The sequence below is a fragment of the Strix aluco genome, chromosome 5 (genome assembly GCF_031877795.1).
Source record: "Strix aluco isolate bStrAlu1 chromosome 5, bStrAlu1.hap1, whole genome shotgun sequence".
In the NCBI taxonomy this organism is placed as follows: Eukaryota; Metazoa; Chordata; class Aves; order Strigiformes; family Strigidae; genus Strix; species Strix aluco.
This window is the reverse complement of record NC_133935.1, coordinates 12957137-12974258: the sequence shown is the minus strand read 5'-3', so window position 1 is coordinate 12974258 and position 17122 is coordinate 12957137. Positions and strand designations below refer to the sequence as shown.

General features: G+C 46.8%; 1 protein-coding gene across 4 annotated transcripts in view; it reads left to right on the top strand.

Annotated features, from left to right (window-relative positions):
- Positions 1-17122, top strand: part of DENND2A (DENN domain containing 2A) — a 61592-nt gene that overhangs the window by 20205 nt on the left and 24265 nt on the right. For 2 of the 4 annotated variants that reach the window (XM_074825988.1, XM_074825990.1), the window contains exons 2-6: positions 4933-5031; positions 6763-7974; positions 9035-9189; positions 12520-12641; positions 15060-15257. In XM_074825988.1, coding sequence (XP_074682089.1) covers positions 4961-5031; positions 6763-7974; positions 9035-9189; positions 12520-12641; positions 15060-15257 — 1758 coding nt within the window. In that variant the 5' untranslated portion in view covers positions 4933-4960. Of the gene's footprint in view, positions 1-1451; positions 1536-4932; positions 5032-6762; positions 7975-9034; positions 9190-12519; positions 12642-15059; positions 15258-17122 lie in introns of those variants that run through there. The other 2 variants (XM_074825989.1, XM_074825991.1) reach the window with 2 other exon arrangements.

Genomic DNA, 17122 nt, shown 5'->3' with positions numbered 1-17122 from the left:
TCAAGTGAGTGACTCCCCTACTGCAAGCATCTTGTTTCGCCAAGGGAGCCAGCTCTTGGGTCCTGTTGCCCTTCTTGGCTCTAGCCGTGTCCCTGCTTGGCTGGTGTCCTCCCCACTCTGTGGGGGCTCGCCCCCTGAGGTCATGCTGCTGCTGGGGACCTCGGGAAGGCGGTGAGCTTGTACCCAGGCCCAGGGATGCTGCCTGGTGCTGGGGCTGTGCACAGGGGCCCGTGCAGTGGCCTCTGCGTGCGTGTGCACAAGCACATGTCCTCATGCCTGCCTCTTCCCCCAGAGGGAAATGGGCTCCAAACAGAGCAAGGGCTGGGGGAGGGAGCCTTGAAGGCTTTAACTGTTGGCTTCCCCTTACTCACGATTTTCCTGTTAGTGTTTTGTCTTCTTGGCATCCTTCCTGTTCTTTATATGTGTATGTTATATATTGTTGTCTCGTTGTTGCTGTCTGTATGTTGCATCCTTTGTTCTGTGAAGCACTGGAGTGGAGAGGTGTTACTTGCAGGCTTTGACTGCCCAGAGTTACTCATGAAAGTAACTGGAGAGATCGTTTCTGTGAGCACCAAGGAGAAGAAACACAGCATGTCTTTTTTTCCATCTTGGAGGAGAGTTTGACCAGCTGCGGGTCACTCCTGGTGCTGTGAAGCCTGTTTATGTGCACCAGCGGTGTGGCTAGTATCCAGTTATGGACTTGGATCTGATTTTTGCATGAGGTGCAGAGTAAACAGAGCAAAGAAAATCTTGAGACAAGCAGCAATGGTAATATCCATCCCTAAACCACAAGACCCTTTGAGATATGCTTAGTTTATTCCCCACAAATGAAATAGCAAAGAAGGGAGGCCTGGGAGGCTTGCTGCCATCACTGCCTGAGCTTATCGGAGGCAAGACTCCACACGTGCGACCTGCATGCTGGCAGCCTGTGTTTCTGATGACGTAGACTGCAGGGCATTTGGTGCTCCTCTGGCTTTTGTCGTCGTCTGGGGACTACACCAAGTGCAACAGGCAAAGCTGGTTTCCTCTCTCCCTGAAGGAGTTTAGTTCATATTCCTCTGGAAGACTTCTCTGTCCTTTGGGGGTGGGAGCATGCCTACTGTCAGCGCCTCTTTTTTATTCACTAGTTGCTTTGGAAACATCGCGTAGTGTCTAGTGCCCTGAACCAGATGTGCATACTCCAGAAGCGTTTTGATCGGAAGTGGGGAAGAGGGCATTGGGGAAGAGGGGGCGGGAGGAAAACTTAAATTAGAAGAAAGCCAAACAGCTATTGCTGGAGACAGATGATTACAGCTCATTTCAAGACTGTTTCCTGCATGCCAATGATAGATCAGTAAACAAACGCCTCTTTGCGAACACAAAGCAGGCAGGAACTCTGTTTGGAAGAGAGAGGTCGGGGTAGGTCCCGCTTCGCTTGGTAGCAGGAAGCCCCTATCACATGGCCCTGGGAATTGTGAGGCCCGGGTGCGTGTGGGAGATACGCCGAGAGGCTTCTGCTGGGAGACTTCACGTCCTTCCCAGGGTCCGGCAAACAGGTTTGAGAGATCACTCCCCTCCCTCTTTCCTCCCACCTCCTCCCCTGTCCTTCCTTTCCCAGTTTAATTTTGAAACGATATCAGATGACTGCTTTGTTCCCCCAAACAATGGCAGGGATTACTGAATAAATTGCAGTGGTGAGGCTCTCCAAATGGGGCTTGGCATCTTCTCTCCTCTTTTATGACCTTGCTGCTCCAGGATGTACGTGCCAGGTGGCCCTGGGCTCAGGTTGCCACAGGGCTGTGCCTCCCATTGCTGATAGAAAGTTCCTGTGTGGTTTTTAGAGAAAGCAGCGATTGGTAAAGAAATACCAGCTTGATGTATGTATGTCCTTCTTGAGTTGCCTGTGAACCAAACTTAGCCCTGATTTTTCTTCTAGGCAGTTTGTAGGGCCCTGGTCACATTGCAGATGAGGCAGGAAAGCAGAGCATTTTGGATAACGCTTTTGAGCCTCTGGCAGGTCTCCCTTCCCCATCCCTACACGCACACTCTCTTGTGCTCTCTCCCCAATTCCATCCCGCTTTCCCACACAGTCTCGTCACCTCCCTTTTACCAGATTAGGTGCATGTTGGACCCCTCCCATGAGCTGCTTTGTCTAAAACTCTCATTAAGCTATAGCAGGTCACAGAGGTGCTCCAAAGACAGTCCAAGCCAGCACAAAATCAGGGTAGTATGTGGTCGACCGTAGCAGAGATGTGGGAAGACAGGAGGAACAGGAACTCCCCTTGCCCTTTGCAGTGAACTGTCATGTTAACTCTGTGCGTCTTGTGGATCCAAACCTTGGTAGAGAAGATCTACCTTTTGTGTTCCTACTGGAGGCAGTTTTCCATCACTGCCATCCCAGCTTCCTCTTGTCAGGTGTTGGCAATGCCTGCAAGTCATTTCTGGTGATCTTATTAATGGAAGAGATGATCCCATCACCTCTGAAGTTCATTTGGGCTTGGGATTGACTGTTGGACTAATTGGGAGGTGCCTTATTATTTTCTGCTATTTTATTCCAGAGGTGACTCTTTTTTTTTCCTTCACGTATTCCAGTATGTTTGGATAAATACTTACTCTTTGGGGCAGGACCAGCTAACGTGCTACAATAATCCCCTAGGTGATGCTGAGGACACCCTGTATACCCTGCTGCTCAAGGGTGAAGGCACAGAAATCTGTGTATCTCCTAGGGCTGATTTACTCCCCTAAGCGGCGTGTGTTGTCATTGGGTGTGTCGGTAGATACCTGGTTGTTGTCACGTTGCAGCATCTGATGCGTTGCTGCTTTGGAAGCTCCTGGCCGTCTCTTTAAGCTGCCTAGTGTGAGAGCGTTGCTTTGGTTACTCCTGCCACATGTGGTGGCTGAGGGGGACAGATGTCCCTCTGGCCTTGGCTCCAAGTCATGCTGATCTGCTGATCTCAGCGGTGCTCCTTTCTCGGGAGACTCTTGCAGCACTCAGCAACTGCTTTGTGCCTCACTTCTGCTCACCGAGGGTGATGGGGTCTGTCCCATCCACTACAGATGAAGAAACGAGTGCACCTCTTATTCTGTATTATTTTCTTTTTGGCCTCTCCCACAGGAGGTACGTCGGGTATGTGACTGTGCTGAGCACCAGCACACGTTTGCTTATACTCATGTTCATTTTCAAGGCAGTGTTTGTTAGGGGACTACTGGAAAAGGCTGAGATGGAGTTTCGTGATGGGGAAATTGTGTGATCTTACCGAGGCAGAGGAGCTCATCCCAAGCGAACATTCAGTGTGGCAGCAGAGCCACACGGTTTGTGTGTATGCCAACTCCCGTTGGCATTTATATGTTGTTGTTACATTTCTTACTGCTAAAGGCAGTGCCGAGGAGCTCCGGCCACCGACCCTGCTGTGTGAGGCACTAAATGAGTGATGAGTGAAGAGACCATCCCTGCTCTAGGGATGTTGTAAGCCAAGTGCAGAGCAGCCTCTGTTGCAGCTTTGCAGGAATCTGCTTTGGCTGCCTGGGTGAGTCATTCTTTGGCCAGGGACACAAGCAATCGTTAGTTTTTCATTATTCTCAATCCATAACAGTTAATGGATGGATGAATAGATTTTGTTCCTTAGGCTGGTAAATTTTCTTGACAGTGTTGCAAGGCTGCTCTGTGTCTAGAAGTGAAGTGAGTGTTTGTTCCAGTTACTAACGAGGAAGAGAAGCCAAGGGGGTTTATTGTCTGGGGAAAGAGAGTCCGCTAAATGGTTAGCAATGAGCTGCCCCGAGTGCGTACACATTGAGTTGACCCAGAGTTCACTCCTTGCCTCAGGAACGTTGCCAGTGTGGGATAAAGGGAGGGAGAGAAAACTGTGAACAAACAAGACTGATTTTTTTTTTTTTCCCCTTTTTTCCTCTCTCTGCCCAAAATACTTGAACAGTGGAAATGAGAGATCCTTTTGTTCTTTACTGTTTGTGGTGTGGTGGTTTGTATTTTTTTTAACAACAAGAACCTACTAAATTTCCCAAGGCACTCGGTCTTGTTGCCAAATGCTAGGCATGGCGGGGCAGCATCTGGCAGACCGGCCAAGTGGACAGATTTGAGAGGCTTAAGATTGTCCAAGTATTGCCTGCAAGATGGTGAGCCTGTTGTTATTGCAGTGCTGCAAAGCAGGCAGACCACCCTGAGAGTGGGGAGAGATGGTGCTGCAGAGTAACAGTGTAATTCTGCTTTTTATTGAACGAGTAAGAGTATTGTGGGGCAATAAAAAGAGGACAGAGTCTGTTGCATTGACTGGGTAGCAGCAGTGCTCAAAAGAAAGAGAGGGACAGTTGTTCCATGAATGCTAGAAATCGTGAGGCAAACAGAAAGGCTCGTTTCTGCGGCTGTTTTACACACACACACACACCCCCCCCCCCCCCAAGGAGTTGTCCTCTGAAAACAGAACAGTAGCAGCCTCACATGGCCCACCAGAGAGAAGGAAAACAGTGGCTTCAGTGCAGTGTCTCTTTGGCCTAAAATGTTTTCTGTCCCAAGCTGGGGACATTGTGACAGTGTTGCATTCACAGGGATCACTTGGGTCATGTGGCTTTAACACAGGTTGTTCTAAAATTGTTTTTGTTTTAGTCTTCTGAGAGGAAAAATATCTAAATCTGCTGAGATTTTGACAACAGTAAAAGCCTTCATAAAACATGCTCCATATTCAAGTCACGTTACAGCAGTTGGTGCTGAGTCAAAGATAATTTTTGTCCTGAAAACCCATCAGCTTCTCCCTGGGCTTCTGAGGGGTAATGCTATCACCCCTCTTTCCATTTCACAGAGGAGGAAACTGAGGCTGTCCTCTGAGAGCTGTCATGTCTTGCTTCTGCTCTTCTGGATTTCAGGGAGAAACGTGTATGTGTGTAGAAGGAAGAGAGGATGCTGAGCACAGAGCAATGCCTCTTCCTTGTGTCTGTCTGCAGGTGACCTGCTGCCCTGCTGTGTGCTGACATGATGACAGCTAGCAAGGCGGCCGATGTGAGCAGCAAGTCTGAAAGCGGTGTCTGCAAGTCTGTTGAGAGGTGAGAGCTTTCCCTATTTCAGTGCTAGAGTGCTTTGCTTGTGTTTATTATCCCCAATAGAAAGAAAACCAAAGGAAGGAAACATTCTCTCTGCTCTGCACTGTCCCCCTCTCCTCATACGTTAAAAGACACCCCTGTAGGTCTTGGGTGGTTTCATTGCCATCTCAGAACTGTGACGCTTTGCATTTTAGCATCCAGTCAGACTGATAAAGTCCTAGGCTCACAGTGCTAGAAGAGGTCTGCCTCAAGGCAAGACCATTTGTGCTGATGATATCCCTATCAATGTTTGCCCTGCCTGCACTTGAAATCTTCATCACTGGAGACTCCACAGACTCCTCAGACAAGCTTTACTGTCCCCACTCATTGCAGGTTTTTCCCAGTGTCCAGCCTTGGTTTCTGCTGCACAGTCCAACCACCAGTGGCACTGCAATGCCCTGCTCCTTGGGAAAGGCCATGGTCTTCACAGTGCCAGCTCTTAACCAAAAGCACGATGGTTGTCACTGAGACAGCCAGGAGTTAAGTATCTGTGAGGCTAAGGAAGAACAGTATCTGGCCTGGGGCCCATTTCTGCTCAGAAACCCGTCCCAGACTCAATTTGCTCTACAACTGAGTCTGCAATGGCTGCCAGCGTTGCTTAACTCCAGGACAAAGCTCAAGGCCTGCCAGCACACAGAGTATCCACACAGATGCTCTTACAAAAGTGCTAAGTTCTGGAAGAGGCACACTTAATACATTTAATTTAATGGAGAAATTTCCTGAGTTGAATCTCAGTGTTGGGATCGTGGTTAAATGGGACTAATGATATGGGTTTGCATCCCCGTAACTACCTTGTGTTGTCCTGGTGCTCTTTCACAAGCCCTGGCAAACCCCAAAGACATGTCTAAGTGCTTTGGCTCAGAAACATTTTGTGTTGGAATTAACTGTTCAGCTGGAACTTTTCTATATTGATAAAGTACCACAATATTAATATTGTGATACCACACACTTGGAACTCCCTAGACTAAATAATATTAGAGATTTTTGGTGCAGTTTGGACACTGAAGACATTGAATCCTTTGCTCTGAGGATGTTGAATCTGGTGTCTGGATGCTGTGTCACGTGCTCTAGGCCAAGGGAGTATGCCTGGGTGGATGGAAGCCCAAGCCCACGTGTGGCCTGGGATGGTAAGGCCATAGAAATGCAATAATAAAAGTGCAGTCTTTATCCATTAATATGCATTTGGGGAACATTTGGATGTATTGAGAGAGATCCTCTGAGCAGGCACCAGAGGAATGCCAGCTAGATCACACGTTTTCTTCTCTGCTTAACAGCAGCAATTTTGCTATTGTTTGCAAATGGTCCATTTTGCATTTATTTGCAGTGGACCTGCTTAATGCCCTGACCATGTCGAAAACTCTACTGCTTCTGAACACAAACACGCAAAAATGCTGGTGAACCTCTCATTGGTATCTGATGTTTAAAAAATACCTCTCTCACCTGCCACCTACTTCTGCTACAGAGAAGGACTATATTTCAAACTGTGTCTTAGTCATAACAAGAGGAGAGCATTGTGTTCTGGCTAGAAGGACCTTTTCCTGAGCGTCCTCCCCCGTAAGTCCATCTCTCAAGTGCCTGGTTTGAGCATCCTCTGCTGTTACCAGCTGCATGAGTAGGGCTTGTGGAGCTGATGAACTAAACCAAGGGTGAGCAATAGTGGTGAATGTTTCTTCTCTTTTTGTCTTTGGTGTGTAGGATCAAGCTTGCAGATAAAAACAATACAGCAGCTGTGAAGGAATTAGAAAGACCTTCATGTGGATTTTTGAGTGAGAGATGTTCTGAAGGTGCCGCTGTCACCCTGGGTTTAACACCTGAAGCTGAACTGGTTTCTTCTATGGTGAAGAACCCACTGGGAGCCTTGGAGAACTTGATGCTGGATCCGAGGCTAGACTGCTTTCAGCAGAACATGCTTAGTCCCAAAATGATCATCAGTGACCCATCTGTGGATCTGAACGTTAAAGAAAACAGTAAAATCATCAGGAGACAGATAGGAGGCACTCAGAATATACGGTCACCTGGAAAAATTGGCTTGAGGAACAAGTCATTCAGTATCAAGGACAAGATTTCAGAATGGGAAGGGAAAAAGGAAACACAGTCTGCTCCTCGCAGAGAGGAGGAGCAAGAAGTTAAAGAGGAGCACAAAGTGCCCTGTGTAACTGAGAAGACAAGAGGGGAAGCACTGGTGACTCGGAAAGTGGAGACCAAGAGACTTATGAACTGGGAACTGGAGTGCAAAGGGGCAGGCAAAGAGAATGAGCGGAAAGCAGGAACTCAGAAAGGCACAGGGCAGGCAGCAGAGCGAAAGGGAGAAGCACAGAAGGATGAGGAAGTGGAGTTCAGCCCTGGAAAATGCAAGGAGGTGAAAGGTGGGAAGTGGGAGGTCCAGAAAGAGAATCTTTCGGTGCTTAGTCAGGTCAAGAAGCTAGAGCAGGCATTGAAAGAGGGCTCAGCAGAGCTGCAGCCACAGTTGCCTGGTACTTATTATTCCCCACAGTGCTTGCAGGAGAAGGCAGCACAAGGACACACTGCTCCTGAGGGCCATGAAAGCGTATGTGGGGCTGAGCTCAACAAAAGACTTCTTGGCTTGGACTCTGAAATCAGTGAGCCAATTTTTGGGACTCTAGAAGAGGTAAGAACTTCTCATGTGAAATCAAAGGACTGCACAGTGGAGAATGTGTACACAGAGCCAGGGGTGCCAGAGAAGAAACCCTTCATCAACCCACTGCCAAAGCCCCGGCGGACTTTCAAACACGAGGGGGAAGAGGACTGGGTGCCAGCAGCTAGGAATAAAAGAAACCTACCCCCTCTGCCATCCATTCCTCCCCCTCCTCTACCCTCCTCTCCTCCCCCATCAGCTGTCAGCAGGAGGCTGTGGAGCGGGAAGCACAAGAACAACGCTGACCACAGGTATTCAGGCTGTGTTTCTCAAAGGTGTTGGTCTTCATGGTGGAGTCCTGCCTTCCCATATCTCTCTGGGAGAGATGGATCTTCCCTGGTCACTCCTAATCCCCAGAGAGCCTTGCTGGCCATAACCAGCACTCAGTCATCTCTCTGAGAACATACGAGCGGCCAGCACAACTTCACAGGATAACTGTGAAGGGATAAGTCATGGCAGATTTGGGCTTTAAGGTCACTGTATTACTTGGCTTAACCTTCAAGCCCATGATTGAGGGGTTTGGGGTTTTGTTTTGTTTTTTTAGCAGAAAATCTGTTTAATTACAAAATGACTACAGCTGGTCTGGAACGGGGTCTGGAATGATAATCTCTAGACACTACCACAGCATTTTCACTGTTCATAGTAAACCTATTCCTCTAACTGAATCTGATGGGTATATATTCTTCTGGGGTGCTCTCTTGCCTTTTCTCCCCTCTCACATGATTGTGACACATTTTGGGGTGGGGAGCGTAAAATGCACAGCTGTTTCTAATGCCTTCTGCATAAACCATCACCTAAAAGTTCCTGGCTTGGGTACAGGAAGGAAAATCAAAACTTTCCAGGTTTGTTAGTGGGGGACACTTAATTGTTTTTTTACCCTTTCTACCATCCTGCATGTGAGTATTTTTCCTGTACTGCTCAAAGAGAGCTGATTTTGGGCCCCCCTATTCCTGCCAAGGGTGGGATTCGTGCTGTAAATGGGACCTCTTATGGCCTAAGGTTCTGTGCAGTGTTGCAGGATGTGCCACTTAACACTTGCATCTTCATCGTGTGCTATTACCATGACAACCCAGATTATCTACGACATCCCTGAAATGCCTTTATTTGTGTGGCTGATAAAAATAACTGATCTCAGTGTTACTTTTTCATGCTTTATATGGGATGAGGCTGTGAAATGTTCTCTCCTCATTAATTCATTTTGCCAACTGTGTGGCATGTTGGAGAAGCGAATTAACCGTGATTTGGTTATAAATGCTGGTTAACCGTATCACTCTCCTTTTTGCTCCTTCTCCCCTCCCATCAATGGTGCAGGAAGTCATATGAGTTTGAAGACTTGCTGCAGTCATCATCTGAGAATGGCCGGGTGGATTGGTACGCGCAGACCAAGCTGGCCCTCACACGCACTTTATCCGAAGAGAACGTCTATGAAGACATCCTGGGTAGGAGCTTTGGACAGGACATACTGGGTAGGAGCTTTGGACAGGGAAGGGATTTGACTGCTAATGCTGAGTAACTGAGAAGACTCATGGTCAACACGCACTCACTGGAGGTGCTGAATGAAGTATGTTTATTACCCAAATGCAAACCAAGACACATTTTACACAGATTATTGGCATAATAGAATAATAATAATAAAAGTAATAAGAAAAATGGAGAGAATATTTCAAAACTCATCAGCCTCAAAGATGAACCTGAGGCATGTGGGAACCAGCTTTTGTTTTTTGCTGGCACCTCTTCTCTGTCTTCCTTTTGTCCTGTGGACTAATTCTCACAGCTCTGGTCTGTCCATTGTGGTAAGGTTGTCACCGCTGAGGTAATGTGAGCAGTCTGAAAACATAACCTTGAAGTCAGTTTCCATGGTTCAGAAATAGGATTGTATATGGCTCCAGGTACCACTGAAATTAAGAAACTAGGTCCCGCAATCTTTGAAATTGAGTTTTATTTCATTCTCTAACTTTGATGGCAGATCAATGTCATTTTAAAGATTATTTCCTGTAACACTCTCAATTTATGTAGTGTTTTTTAATACTGTGAGTTAGATGGCCTTTTATGGAACATAGAATAGAATCATCCCTCTTGAAAAAGCCTTAATAGGTTTTAGTAGCTGTAGGCTGGTGCTTGCGTAAAGGTCTTGGCTGAGTTTAGCAGAATAGGAAGAGAATAGCTGCATCAACTCTCGCCATGCAGCTGTAATCCTACAAAGGTGGTCTGTGTTGTTTGGCATGGGAGGAGCTGTGCTTTCTCAGGAGCAAGCCAGGCATCATTATTTTAATATGAGTAAAACCTGATCATACTTGGTGAGAAGGATTTCTCAAAGGAATCATCTTCCTCTGGGACTGATGGCAGACAAGGTGATGCCAATCTGTCCTTTTTGACATTTTTGAAGCTGACAGCCTCATTTGTGGAGCTGGGGACCTCGTGTTTGTTTTTTTCTTGTGTTTCCTTGGGGGGCCAGAGGAACAGGGAGTGCCTGAGCAGCTGCTGGGATTTTTTTGTGTTGGGGCATGGTGGGAGGTCTCAGAAACCACTGAGTAAGGGTCACCTCATCAGCTGGAATAACATGGATAGCATTACAGAGTAGCTATATAGGCAAATCCATCCATTCAAACACAAGCACACCCCTGTGTCCCCAGCTTGCAGGGAACTCAAATAGCAGGATGAAATTCCTCTCCCCTCCAGCTTTTAGTTGCAAAGATTAGAAGAAAACAAAGTTATGGGTAATTGTCAGCTAATGGGGCGTGTTTAGTTTTTTGTTTTCTTGCTGCATGTTTAGGCTTTGCCTGGAGTCAGTGATCTTTAATTGGTTCCTGCAGTCCTGTTGGTGTTACCATGGAAGCTTGGGAAAAGGAGTGGATGGGGATAACTCAAAAAAAGCTGCAGTTTTGTTTTTCACCAGACCACAGGCGGGTATAGTCCACAAAACAAACAATATGTGAGAACCACACCAATGGAGGGGGAACCAAGCCTTCAGCCAGAGGACACTAGTGTGGACCCACAGATAATCATGTGTGTCCATCAGGGCATGCGAGCACACACATACACCCCATACTCATATGCGTGACTTAGGAGGGGTTCAGCTGTTGGTGGGAGGACTGATGCCTTTCCCAGCAAGTCACACAGATTCCCTTCATGTGCTATCTTTTTACTTGTTTGCTGTTGCTTATCTGGAATATTGGAAATTGTACTGGGCATAGAGATGACAAGGTTTATTTGTCAAAAAGAGGGAAACGGTGTTGTTTCTTCTAGATTGAGGCTAATTGGACATGCCAATGGACATACCCCATTGAGGATGGGGTAGGCAACAGAACCCAAGCGTGTTCTTTTTTCTCCAACGTACCCAGTTACGTGACAGCTGAAGTATATTTTCAGTACTGAAAAGTGCCATTGGAATTAGAAAGTGGAGCCACTTTCAGGGACAGGAGCGCATTTGCTGACAAAATGTTCTTGCAGACTTGCTTTGCCAGTGTCACACATGCTTATCTTTCCCTCAGTGAATTCAGATCCACCACTGTAGTGCTGGGTATCACCTAAGCCACTGTAGAAGACAGTGTTAGAAAAGACTTGGGTTTCTGTCCCTGTCTGAAGACTTCAGCTGCACTCCTGCCCCATCAGGGCAGGCAGGTGGGAGCACGGCAGTTAGACAGATCCTACAGCCATTACCGGTCCCTGCTCCAGAGGACTGCAACATCACTGACCTCCAGTCTTTGCTCTCAGCCAAGCATTACATGACTATAAGAGAAAGATTGTTGCTTCAAGTCCCAACTGTGGGAAGGCATGAAATGATGGCAATGAAGAGAGAAATCTCGTAACAAATTGCCTGCCCATGCAGATGCTTGGGCTAGTTATTGGTTTCTTAGATGCTTGGATGAGGATGTCACAACCTGCTTTTTCAGAGTTGTGTGTTCTTTTTGAACACACTTATGTTTGCATTTCCCAGCACTGCTGAAAAGTGGGATGTAAGAAGCTCGTTATATGTAATCTTGGGTGTTTAAAACTCAGATTAGTTGTGTGCCTCGTCTCCAGAATCAGTGGAAAGAAAGGGACACCTCTGTGTGATCATTCAAGCCTTGTGTTTTTGAGGGGATCTTAGGTAAGAATGATCTGAATGTTCCTTCAGAGGTGTCCCTCCCTGCCCCTCCACCCCCCTCCAGGGAGACAACGTCCTGACTTTGGATGGTCTGGGTTAGGTGAGGTGATTCCTTCACTCTTTCTAAAGCGGTGCACATGAGATTGAGGCATCCGTGATCGGTAGATGTGTTTGAAAACCTAGACAGTCATCCATGTGGATTACATCTTTCTGCAGACTCAGCCCAAGAGCAGTGCATCGCTTCAGCCCCGATTCAGTAATGACCAGAGGTCCCCCTAAACATGGGGTTTAAACAGAGGAGAGAGGACCTTTATGCTAGCCTTCAGCTCTCAGTTTCATTTGGACAATTCTACGCAGAGGACTGGAAAGAAGGAAATATATTTATGGACCGATGTGCATGAGAACCTCAGAGCTTCCCTGAAGACAGGGAAATGAACTTGAGGATTTACTGGGTCTTTTCCATCTGTAGTATCTGTGATATGTTCCTATGGCTGCATATGTCAGTGTCAGGGTTTGGACACTGTCCAGCGAGCAGCTGGACTTCTGGGGCTATGGAGAGAATGAAGCAATTGCAGGAATGCTTGAGAACAGGTCTTTATGTCTGATGTGGGAGGTGGGAGAAGGCCAGCAGATCCCCAAACAGATTTTTATGGCAAACCTCAAGGATTTTCTGCGCTTACAATCTCTTGCTTGTGGCTCTTTGCTGCAGATCCACCATTGAAGGAAAACCCTTATGAAGACATTGAGACCAACAGCCGCTGTTTGGGGAAGAAATGTGTCCTGACCTTCCCAGCATCCCCCACCTCTTCTGTACCTGGGACTCCTACTAAGGTACTTTGATTCAAGTGGCCACCTCTCCTGCTCCAGAAAGTTTTGGGTGAAATCCAGGATCTGTGTGGAAAAAGTGGAGTTTTGCCGATTTGACTTTCATCACATCAGAGTTTCTTCCTTTTTGTCTTTTACCACTCTTTTTGTCTTTTACCACTGGTCAGAGTACAGTGTGATAAGAGGGTATTTATTGCCTTTTTGCAGACTAAAAACCAACATTCCCTTATATAAGTAGTTTGTTGCCTTTCACTGTCTACCTTCCCCTGGTAGGGGGGAAGACTTTTTGTTAATATAGTGCAAGAAAACTCTTTCTGCCTTCAAAGAGGGCATTTAAGTGCTTGGGTAATCAAGCCCTGCAGTCATCTTGGCTCAGTGTCAGTGGGCAGTGCACAGTCTGCCGGTGCTGATGCCAAGATGCCTCTGCAGCCCCCTCCCCTAGGATGCCTCTTTTGCTCTCTGATGAGACTGGTTGCTGGGAAGTAATGCAATGCCAGTCCCCTGGTTAGGGAGCCAATACAGAAGGGGTGTCCCCACCAGCAGCACAGCTCACAGCCTGGTGCCGTCTTCCTCCTTGGCAGTTAAACTAAAAGAAGTAGTAAAACATTGGTCAGCACCTCTTGCTCAGGGCTTACCAAGGCCAGCTCTGCTCCCAGCCTCCTGAGCTGTTTTGGTTGGTTCTTGTTTTCTGTTTAGATAGTCCGAGCCTGGAACAGCAGGGGCAGTATGACAGCAGAATTCATCTTGGCCACAAACGGGTTCAGAGCAGATAGCAGGGATCTAAACACAGTTTTTCTGACCAAAGAGTTTCCCCATGCTCTCCAAGTTGTAGCTATTATTAGAGCTGTTACCTAACATTTTCAGAAGTTTGATGTGTGGCGTTTCTTGACGTGTTGGTCTTTTCCAACCAACTTACTCAGCAACTGAGGTTTCTTTGGATAATTCAACACTTAAAAGTGAAAATTGTTCTGTGGTTCTTGATCCATTCTCTTTGTTGCTAGTTAGGTCTGGAGCAGCAAGGGTCTATGTATGAGTGTTGGGATGAAGTTAATTTCCCTCAGACAGCTTTGCATTCAGCTGTGCACCCCGATTTTCCACCTGTGCTATCAAAAGGGGGCTGCAGTGTTACACAGAAATGTCTCTCACCATAGATATGGTTGCCAGCAGGAGACACTTAGTAAAGAGCTGAATGGGAATAATTATGTTACACTACAGTGCTTTGACATCTAAAAGCTGTGATGTGCGTCAGTCAGAAAAGAAGTTCTGCAGTTCTCTTGGCAACAACGGGTTTGCAACTGCAGTGTGAATCATGCTGGAGAGCCTGCCCAGGCTAGAGGCTGGTGGAGAATGGGTCTGGACAGACTTTCAGTAGTAGATTATATCACTACTGCAGGATGAGATTCTTCAGTGCAAAGGCTCTTCCCAGCCTCATTTTAACGCATGACTTCTCTGTGGGTGGTAAGCTTTTTTGTGAGTGGAGCGTTTTCTGACAAACCATCCAGAGACACCTGAGCTAACCTGAATGAATGAATTGGTCTGACTAATAACTCTGCTGAGTGTGTCTGTTGATGGAGGAAGACCATTACGCTGCCTCAGCTACGGTGCTGCTGTGACTTGTTCAGAATTAGCTTGGATGCCTCTCCCCTAAACCACTTACTGCCACGTAGATACGTCCTCTGGCAGTGCAGATACAGTGCCCACAGAAGGTGTGACTTAACCTTGTCATAACTGCTGGGAAGTTCTGTAGGAGAAAACGATAAGAGTTCTTATTGAGCATCTTTCTGGTGAGAAGTGGTTTGCCCTTCTTTATCTGGAGCTGAGCTTTCTGCTTCTCTGATGCTGTTTTTGGTCAGAAACTTTAAGAACTTTACTCAGCACAACTACTGTTGTGCTCCCACTGAACTTGTAATGAGCTTAGGAGGAAGCCAGTCTCCGTAATTGTCTATCATGGCATTTCTCATACCCTACTCTGAAATATTTAATTCTGGCTTCTGTCAAAGACATCCATTCTGACAGTACTTTTTGTCTGGTCTCACTGCTTCTCTGTTCCTCCTGGCTAGCTGCTCCTTATCCCAAATGCTTGTGGTTGGCTGGTTGGTTAGTCTGGTCTTGTTTACAGTCCCAGCCTCTGGATTACACAAGTCCTGGGAGATTTTTTTCACACTGGAGCAAGGCTTCTTGGCCAACCCCTGAGATTGCATTCTGGTCTGGAATTAATATGAGATGGTTAAATTGCTGGTCGAGATAGCCCTGGTGTAGCCCGGTGGCTGGGTGAGTTCCTTGTGCGTACAGAAATCCGTGAGCGTTCTCAGGGCTGTTTTGCCAGCTGAGTTTTTTACCGGATGTACCACCATGACAGTGTTAGCAATGAAGCAAAGGTATGTGAGATACTGTGTTCATTCATTTCTTCTCCTCCATTTCCAGTTGCTTTCCAAGCCCATGTTTTTCCGACAAAACTCAGAGCGGCGGAGTTTCAAACTGCCAGACATACGGAAACTGAGCCGTGATGGGACTGGGTCACCATCCAAAATCAGCCCTCCCTCAACCCCCAGCAGTCCAGATGACACCTTCTTCTCCTTGGGAGACCCTCAGAATGGCAAGAGGAGAAGGAAGATTCCCAAGGTAAATCTAGAGCTTTTTCTCTTTTGCTTGGCTTCTTCCAGGCAGAAATGTGAGTATGAGACAATGTTTTCTTTAGTTTCCAGTGTAGCATCCCTGCAATATAGCTGTTGTCCTGGCAGTTGACTTGACTTGTGTTTAACCCCTTTTGTGCCTGAAGAAGGCTCACAAACATCTCTGCAAGTTTTGAAGAAGCTATTTTTCCATCTGAGATATCACGATTGTCAGGAGAGATAAAATAATAATTAAAAAAAAAAAAGGCATTTTAGTTTTTGCATAAAAGTTGAAGCTTGTCAGAGGGGAAAAAAACAATTAATATTTTTGCAAAAGACGTACCGCATCATATTTCCATCCTTGCTTGATGGATAGGACAAACAGAAATTGTCTGTGTGTTGTGTTTTTGTTCCCTCCTGGCAATCTGTTGTTTTTAGGTCTGATTCTTCATGCCTTGGCTGATTCTAATTTAAGGTAGGGTGTGATTTTAGGTGAACAATGAAAATACTGACATTTGAGTGACAAAAGGAGTCATCTGTAGTCAGGAGCGTTTTCTGGAGCAACATTTCCTGCTTCATATTTGGATACAGCATGACTCCATTTCAATTTTATTTTCTTTCAGATCTAGCAGGAAGTGTATGCAGTCCAAACGAGGTTTGGCAGGAGTCTATCTATTGAATGTTTCAAATACACAGTTATAAAAACACAGTTGCTTAATCCAGTCTTTGCAGGACAAGCAGAGGCTACCAGGGACTGTCTGTGGTGATTTTTTTCTGAACCCACAGTTTTCATTTGGGGAAAAAGGGATGTGTTTGTGTATCTTGTTTCCTGGTTGCCAGATCTGTGTTCATGTTTGCATGTCTGATTTTTGAATGCCCTCTCTGTATACCTCAGCTCTTCAGGAATGAGCCAAAGACTACAAATGTCTAAGGTTTTCTTTCCTAATGTGCCTACACATCTGTACATGTGCTTGAGCTCTATCAGTATGTTCACACATACTTTTATGTCAACTGAAGGAAAGATTGCAAGTATATATTTACCAGGCAGTGTCACTGAGCAGTCTTGCAGAGCAAGCTCAGAACTGAGATCTACTGTGTCAGTGGCAAGATCAACCTGAGACTTGAGCTGGGCGGCTGGGTGGCGGCTGTACTTCCACATCAGAGCATCCTGCCTCTCACTTTAATATTTGGATCAGAGTTCCCTGACCAAGTGTGTGGTGGGCCAGTCTTACCTTGACCTCTGAGGACATGTGTGCAGGGATCCCAGACTTCCTGGCATAATCTGGATGCTGTGGCCATGTCCTGCTGCTCCTGCCTGGGACCTTGACAAGGAGGCAGCTCTGCTCAACAAGGCTTGGGGAAGCCTGTCATGGTCCTTCTGCAACTCTGTTCCTCTTCAGGGTCAGATAGGGAGGCCAGAGGCACTGAATGAGCCACCAAGCCCAGCTGTGCCCAACACTGAAATGTCCTCTGTCCTCATCAGCTGGGAGGCTGGGGATTAAAGGACTTGCAAAGCAAGCCACTAGGTTAAAGTACTTCAGCATCATTGGCTCCCACCCATCTGAATTTCTTCAGCATTCCTTGTATATGTTTCCCCCATGCTTGATATGAACGTTTTTCCAGCACTCGTCACAACAGATGTTAAAGGCATGAAGACATGAAAGTTTGCTGTCATCCTTCAGCCAGTTTTCTGCTTTCAAACCTGCAGACCAGGGCAGGTTCCCAGGGGACCCTCTGGTGCTCTCTGGAGATGGGCCATGGTACGGAGAGGCCCAGGTGGGCACCAATAAGCTCGTGTGGCCCCACAGTGAGGAAATGCATTAAGGCCTGGCCTGTCATCAGGGCTTGTTAGCGTGACTGTACCGCTTCTGTACC